Below are 8144 nucleotides of genomic sequence, written 5' to 3'. Positions count from 1 at the left end.
CTGTGGAAGCGACAAGACCGGAGGCGGAGAGGATAAAAGCAAAGAGTTAAACGATGGGGTGGTCGATGTATAACTCAAAACACAATGTTTAATACAACGTTGTAATCCTGCAATTCATCATATATTACAAATTTAATGTTTAGTGCAAATTTTAATGTTACGCCGATGTATAAACACTCCCCTGATCTATATGATAATCAAGATTTTGTATCCTTATAGCGGTATTCTATCTGTAGCTTCTTTACCATATGGCCATATACGCTAAAAGCGAGAACATGCCATGCGAGAGGATATATTTACTCATATAAAATCAAATAGAGTAATTATTTATTACCACATACATGCCTTAAAGGACCACTAAGAAGTAAGAACGAAGAATATATATACAAAAACTCAAACTTTGCCCCCCAAAGGGGGGAAATTTTGGGAAAAAAAAAAAAGAAAAGAGAATTTTCCCTTTCCTACGTTGCTCAGAGAAATTAATGTATTCTAAGTACCATCTACTTTTTCAAACATAATGGAGCGAATAACATCCTTTACAAAAGCATAAAAGCATTCTCGACAACAATCTGGCATCAAAGTGGATTTACAAAGCTTTTTGATATGTTCACCATGACTGCAGACTGTTGAGCTTGGATGAAAGCGAATTCCAGATTTTGGGTGCTCTAAACCACATGATGCCAAGATGGTGTGTGTGGCGAGTCTTGCAACTTTCTTGAATGCATCATATTCTACACAAGCAAAGATAAAGCAATTAGATCACTTTTATTTAAATACCTCAGATACCAATTAAACAAAGATAATATAGCAAAAGGCCATGATGGACATTATGTAAGCAAGCAAAACTGCAGTTGAGAGTAGAAAAGAGAGGATTTTCTGGAACAAGTTTCAAAAGATATCCTTTTCGTTCCAACGACTAATTATGCTGTGTTGTCAGAAATATGTCAATAGTTTGCCAGTACACAATGGGTAACAAGTCTATGTTTGATGGAACTGGGACATATGGGATGTCCACATATCTTAAGTGGTAAGTGATTGCACAATATCCATGTTGCAATGCTAACAATTTAGGCATTTACTTATGTCTCCTATCATTAATAACTTTACACACTAAATCAGTCATAATATTCAGATATAACAAACTATCTGAAACCGGAGCATATAAGATTAATATACTAAACGAAATATTGATTGCCATTTGCCAATGCTAGAAATTTATCTCTAGTGATCCTTGAAATACTGTAAACATACCTAATCGTTTGTCTCTGCTTAAACACTTTAAGTTGAGCTTTACAAGAGACTGGATCTCACATTTTGCATGATCATATTTTCTTGCTTTGCTTTCTGCAAGAACCTTTCCCTCAGGGTCAACGATCTTACTGGAAGATGGAAGTACATCGTGTTCACCAATATGTGAACAAGAAGTTCCAGGCACTGGCCCTGTCAAATTTATTGAGCTAGAATCACCTTGCTTATTAGGGATACTTGATGAACCTCCGCATATACTTTTTCCCATCAGTCTTGCCCCTTTGAAATTACAGACATTACTCTGATTTTGGATATTTCCTTTCCCACTCCCTGGTGATTGTGCCAATCCTGTTGAATAAGTACTTTGAAGCCTCTCAGAAGATTCAACCGTCATAGCCGTATTCTGATTTCGGCGATCTGACATAACAGACCTATTTCCAGGCTGTTGTCTTTCAGCATCATGAAGACTTGACCTTGTATTCATTGCTTGTTTTGAAGCATTTACTTTTATATTAAGATTTTTAGAGGACTTACATACATTGCTGGCCCTTTCACTTTTCCGGAGCATTGACTTAGCAGTTTTCATCATTTTCCATGCTTTCTCAACATCATGTGAGTCACAAGACGAACCATCCTGAGATCTCAGATGCTGACCACTTCCGGAAGTGGAGGGGCATGGTTGACCTGATCTCTCTTGCGAAACCTCACTAACATTATGTCTTTTACGATGTTTGGTACCTGATTCGACTGGAATAGAACTGAACCTTAATGAGTTGTTTTGCAACGCACTCCAATTCTCACGTATTGCTTGTATACGGTCTTGCAAATCTCGACAACGCCGCAATGTTCTTGCACCCAATTCAGTTGAATTATCTGCAGTGCTCTGATCCATTCTTCCATTCCGAGAAGTTGCATTATCCAAAATAACAATTCCCCTTCTAGGGGAAACAGGATGTGAATTCCAAAATCTATACAAGGATTCTTTTGGATGAGGGATTGAGCTTACTATTTCAAAGAGGGCAAAACCTGCATCACCTGGTGGCATTTCATGGGAGTTTATAATGGTATCAGCACCAATGCAGTCAGGCCCTGAGCATTCAACGATATTTTGATTGCCGCCGGTGCGTACAATGTCAGAAACAGTTTCAACAGTACTTGGTTCAGATCCAGAATTTTCAACAACCTCTTGACTACCACCAAAATTAACAATTTCTGCAACAGTTTCAGCATTGTTGTGTTCAGAGTCAGAATTTTGAACAACCACTTCACTAACACTACCATCACCAAAAACAGTTTCAGTATCAGTTTCAATTTCAGCATTGTCGTGTTCATCCCTCAAAACAGTACAGTCATGGCAGAACCAATCACCTTCAGGCACAGCATTACCCATGCCAACGCAGTAAGTATGAGAAGCCGTATCACAAAGATCACAAAGTAGTAGAAGACTTTCATAAGTAGTGCCTTGACACACATTACATCGAACATATGCATAAGGATCAGCAGTCCTGCTTGACGCAATTCCAAACCCACCATAAATCTGCATAACCAACCCCTAATCAGTAAGATTTTATTATAATTACTATAATTAAGCCAAAACTCATAAATACTGGAAAATATTAAGCAATTAAACTATGAAGTCACGCAATCACAAAATTTACACCTAAAACAAAATATGGCGGCAAAATCAAAGCCTACAGAAACTTCTCTACTTCTACAGTAACAATAAAACTAAATTTAAATCAGTGAAATTAAATAGAAACAACAGTAAGAAACGAGGAAAGAGAAAGTAAAAACCTGATCGCGTTTTGGAACAACAACGAATCGCTCACGGGGGAAGACACCGTCTTTCGGCGGTCTACGAATAGAGGTGAAGCGGCGCTTGCACATGGGGCATTTAGACTCGATCTTGGCCCACTCCATGATGCACACGAAGCAAAAGTAGTGATCGCAGCTGTCGATTTGGCCTCTGATTGATTTTCCTTCGTCCATCAGACATATTCCGCAGCTGCGAGAATGTAATCCCTCCATTGATTTTGAATTTGATTTCGATGAGCGTTGGTTGTGCTCCGGTGATTCTGGTTGATCTTAATTTAGGGTTTTGAGAGGTTTGTTTCGATTAAAAGATGTATTGGGCGAAGGAGAGTCCTAGTCATGCGCCATTGCTTTTGTTTGTGCGTCTGCACCCTTCGTCCCTTCCAACGTTCTCCGTGCAAGAGGGCAAGCGAGTTTGTTTAGGACTTTTACAACTGGCTTGGGCCTACTTGGAACTGAAAACTGCTTAGCTTTTGCCTTTCAAAATTTTATTTAATTGTTTTTTAGTGAAAAAGAAAAATTTGCCGACGCTTATCAAAAAAGAATATTTTTATAGCAAAATTTCCATAATTTTATTTTATGAGATTGAAATTCCCTCATGATATAATTCTCTCATAAAATATACGTGTGCGAAAAAAGATTCTACAAAATTTAGAATTCCTCAAACAATAAGGATATCCTAATCCAATTTGATCAAGGTAAATAGAACTTTCCTCTATTTCCGATTGTCACCTGAAATTTTCGATATAGATGTAAAAGGTACATAAGATGATGAAAACGACAATGAAGCCGACGATGATCATCAATGGTAAAACCGACGCTAACATAAGGTCTGATCTTATCATTACTTTTTTACTACTGTGATTGCTGAACCTCCGATCCCAGAGAATATTTACATCTTAGTCTACTCTTTACCAACTATATATATGTTGACATATCTATCTTTCGCCAGGCATATCAATCCTACAAAACAGACCTAGACATCCTCAAAATTCTACCAGCCTAGTGGCATGTTTTATTTTTCTCCTTCACCACTAGTTTTACTTAACAGGTGGTTAACGCTATCTTAAAACTTGCATGAAGTTCCCAACCTCTGCCTCTGCCCATGCCCAATAGTCGTGTGCCTTTGCTTGGCCAAGGCAGGGTGAAGAAGCTCCTTGAACTTCTCAAGAAACAGCAACCATTCTTCTTCGTTCATATCAGTGAGCTTCACGAAGCTTGTGGTTGTAGGTAACAGCTCTTCTGCACTTCTTCTGCTCTCAGATACTGAACCCACCAGGCATTTGCCTTCTGGTTTTCCATTTTGGTTATCTTGGCTTCTCTCATGGGAGTCCGTTCTGTTTAGAGACAGGGGCAGCTTATCTCCATAAGACTCTAAACTCCCCTCAGCTTCATCCTCTTCAAAACTCTCCACTTCAGATGGCAGGTGATGTCCATTCAAAATGTTAGAAGCATAACTAAATGACCCTTGATTCAAGAAATCTCCAGACATCTTTGATGCCCAGTCAAACTCTGCATCATCACAATCGATATCAAACAGAATGTCATCCTCTCCACTCTCAGCGTCAAAGCCTGCAATTTCCCTCTCTGCTATGATCCTCCTTGCCTCAAGGCATACAATCTCAAGCTCACTAGGCTTCTCATCTTCACTACGAAATTCCCTAGTCATCATCTCACCAATCTCAGCGAGACATAGCCCAAAAGCTGCTGCTTCCTGGAGGAATACTGTGCTGAGTATCAAAACTCGTAAGCATGCCTCCCGAATCATGGGCAGCTCTGTCCGTAGCATCTCAGAATCGTGCGCTGGATTGAGATTTCTAATATACTCAAGCTCATCCTCAGAGAAAGGAATTGAAGCCTGAGGCCAATGCATCCACTCAAAGTAAGGGTCTTCCAAGCTCTCTGGCAAGCAAAGACCATGATCAATTGGGATAAGCTCCACTTGACCAAACCTCCCACCCCCATCAAGTTTCCTCACCAAAAGGTTTCCTGCATGCCTATCAGTGTTGAAAATCCTGATATCTAATATCCCAATTCTGTGTATAGCAGCAACAGGAAAGCTTGAGGTTCCATGGTCGCTCGCATCAAAGTCATGAGGAACGAACTGCTGCAGAGATGCAATCTTGCTAACCTTCTTCCCATTCTGAAGTTTATTTCCAATCATTCCATCATTGAGATTAAAGATGGAGTGTCTAACCTTCACAAGGACAGTTGGGGGAACTTTGGCAAAGTGATCATAGTCCAGAAGGTAGGCAGCTACTTCACGGAATCCTGTTTCCCCAACTCTGACAGAACGTTTCAGGCCTGGCTGCCCAAGAGCTTTCCCTGCAAATCCTTTTGGATTGTTTGGCGCAAAAGGTTCCTCATCAGTTGGTTTCACAATAGCAACATGCTCGCCTTTGCTGTTTTTGAAGTAGTAAGCACCTCCAAGCCCACCATGGATGGGGATGGGTTCAACACCATTCTTGATACCCTCCACAATTTCCTTAACAAGTTCATTCGTTCTAGAATAAGAACTCAGGTGCCCTAATATCTCAATTGGACCACTCATATCCCTCTGCTGGTGATTCTTTCCCACAGGTGAAAGACATGGAGACGACGAGCTCCTATGCATGGCATTCCTAGTTAGAAGAAGAGCGGAATCCTTTTTAATGGCACTAAGGTCATTGTTTAGTGTAAGATCCCCAAATGTCAAGGAACTCTCATCAGTAGGGATATTGAGGGCAAGCTGCAGCCTTCTTTTCACCGTGTGGGCATTGTCATTCCGATCCAACTCCATCCCCAAGACACAGCCTGTCTCAGTCTGTACAAACACTCGCCTTGTCCCAGAAGATTTTGCGCCCAAATTCCCATGGTACTCACCACTGCATGGACCATTAAACACTGCAACAGCCATCAGAGTCTGAACAGGACTCCCTAACTTATGAGACGGGAGAGAGAGCTTGCCGTGTTCAAGGTAACTAACAGCAGCGAGAGTAAAGTAAAAACTCGTCCCCTCCCTCAAGAGGTGCCAGTCTGACACCAACTGAATGAGAGAGATATTAAAAGCCAATCGACCATCAGCAGGATCACCAGTGCATAATCAATCCACAAACATTCACATCCGAACCAAGAAGATGTCTAGAAAATAGCTACAATGGAGGATTCATGGACAATGCCTGAATAATTTGTAGAACAAAAGTCAGAAAAAATTAAACACAATGAATTTCCAAACTAAGATAAGTACATTTGATATTACCCAAATCATATATATTAACAAGAACAGAAACAACGTGCCCCAAATAATAAACCTATCAAAAAATCCCTGAAGAAGATCCAATATAGACTTATTTAAGATACTTAACAATAAGACACACTTTAAAAAAATAAAAAAATAAATAAAAATACATTGATCAGCTTCAATGTGGCTAATAATTTTTAAAGATCCTCATAACCCAATTCTGCATCATTTCCACACAAGAATATACGCAAGCTCATATACAAGATCGTAAATCAAGAAATTGTGCATCAGCACTCTCCTTTCAACATTTATGCAGCTCTTTTTCTTTCTTTCTTTCTTTCCTTTTTCATCAAGAAAAGCAAGTATCGTTCATTCATAAACAGACTATCAACACATACTTACCCGTTTTACATTACTAAGCGTATGTATAATAAAGACGCTTACATCTCCAAGTAATTACAAGAATAGCAATAATTCTGTACGGAATCAAAAGAAATAAAGGGAAGGCATACCAAATATTTGCTTCAGTTTTAAGTAACATTTTCAGTAGTTTACTAATTCACTAAAGGCAGTCGTTTATTATTTCTTCAGAAAGATCTAAAAACAAAATGGTGAAAATAAAGAAAGAATAAATTTTGCCTCGTCTACAAGACTTGCATAACTTGCATCCTCTTCCCCAAGCATCTGCTTGATTAATCAGAAAGCAAGCCGCAAAAAGGACAGATGTCAATGAGTTTGGTCACACTCATCTCACTTCATTTTGACAGCAAACAGTAAAAAAGAATAAAAAGTTCGAAATTTTCAATTTTCACGCATGTTCTCGCCGTCCAAACGGTGCGCTAAGCAAAACTGAATCTTGCGATGATCAAATTTTGAGAAGAGCGCATTGAAAAGTACTCCTCCTCCATCAAAGCTTAAACAAGAAATGCATGAAAAACAAATTTAAAAAAAAAAAAAGATAAGCAAATGAAGACTTACATACTTGATGGAATCTTGAGGCGAAGAAGAAGATCACAGGGAGAAAGACAGAGAGAGAGAGGATCACGACCGTTGACGATGAGCGGAGTATGAGTGATCAACAGTCGGGATGCGAAGGCTACGAGGTGATTGATGATCAGAGTTTCCTCTGAAACCAAACCTCAGCTTTATAGCAAAGCCAGCCCCAAAATCCCTCTCTCTGTGTTTTGGCATTTGCTTACATTGTTCACTTTTTAAAGTGACTTGGCCTTCACATGAGCAACGAGGAAGGGACCTTGACGGTTCCACTAGAATTACCAGAATGTCCTTAGCTCCACTACTTTTTTTACTCATTTCGCAAGGACTTCGTTACAGTTAAAATGTAACTTGACATCTATTTTTGCCCAAATGTAATAATTATTAGATAAATCATTAAAATGATTCAATTTAATGGAAGGTGAGTATTATTTCAGTTGAAAATGAATTACTTACTTTCCAGTTAAAGAATCACGATAGATGATGAACTCAAACCACACGGTAAATGCAATGCGACCTCTCATAACAATTTTATAGTAAAATGTATATATTACAATTATAATTACAAGATTAAAACAAAAATGACATTTAATCTCGAGAAATTAACAATTTTCACAGAACTATCATGGGAGGGACAAAAATGTAAAAAGGTTGGTCGAAATTTGGAAGAATTCAAAATTTTTAAATTTGTCGTTGTTTCGCGGATCAGGCTACGGTGCAACTGTGATACTCTGTGCCACAGTTGCATCCAGCCGTTGGATACACTTAGATTGGTAGGATTTATTGACATCTGACGACTGGATACAACTATAGTACAGTACCACAACTGCACCAGTTTTCCCTTGTTTCGCATAACCAAAATGAAAGCGTG

At 39.0% G+C, this 8144-nt stretch overlaps 2 protein-coding genes across 3 annotated transcripts; both read right to left on the bottom strand.

Annotated features, from left to right (window-relative positions):
* Positions 1-309: 309 nt before the first annotated feature.
* On the bottom strand, positions 310-3541 carry LOC18049694. The gene is made up of 3 exons (XM_006440767.2): positions 3043-3541; positions 1252-2785; positions 310-731 (listed from the first exon to the last, which is right to left on the bottom strand). Exons 1-3 carry the CDS (start codon positions 3274-3276, stop codon positions 490-492), a joined length of 2010 nt encoding a protein of 669 aa, XP_006440830.1. The 5' UTR covers positions 3277-3541; the 3' UTR covers positions 310-489.
* Positions 3542-3659: 118 nt separating this feature from the next.
* LOC18048381 (phosphatidylinositol 4-kinase gamma 7) lies at positions 3660-7480 on the bottom strand. 2 transcript variants are annotated; one of them, XM_006440766.2, is made up of 2 exons: positions 7263-7480; positions 3660-6218 (listed from the first exon to the last, which is right to left on the bottom strand). In XM_006440766.2, exon 2 carries the CDS (start codon positions 5954-5956, stop codon positions 4127-4129), a length of 1830 nt encoding a protein of 609 aa, XP_006440829.1. In that variant the 5' UTR covers positions 5957-6218; positions 7263-7480; the 3' UTR covers positions 3660-4126. The 2 variants fall into 2 exon arrangements, 1 of the variants encoding a protein (XP_006440829.1); XR_002906491.1 differs by having other exon boundaries at positions 6044-6218; positions 7259-7480.
* Positions 7481-8144: the final 664 nt, after the last annotated feature.

Source organism: Citrus clementina, unplaced genomic scaffold (assembly GCF_000493195.1).
Source record: "Citrus clementina cultivar Clemenules unplaced genomic scaffold, Citrus_clementina_v1.0 scaffold_3, whole genome shotgun sequence".
NCBI classification, from domain to species: Eukaryota; Viridiplantae; Streptophyta; class Magnoliopsida; order Sapindales; family Rutaceae; genus Citrus; species Citrus x clementina.
Note: the sequence above shows the minus strand (reverse complement) of the source record. Positions and strands in the feature narration are given on the sequence as shown.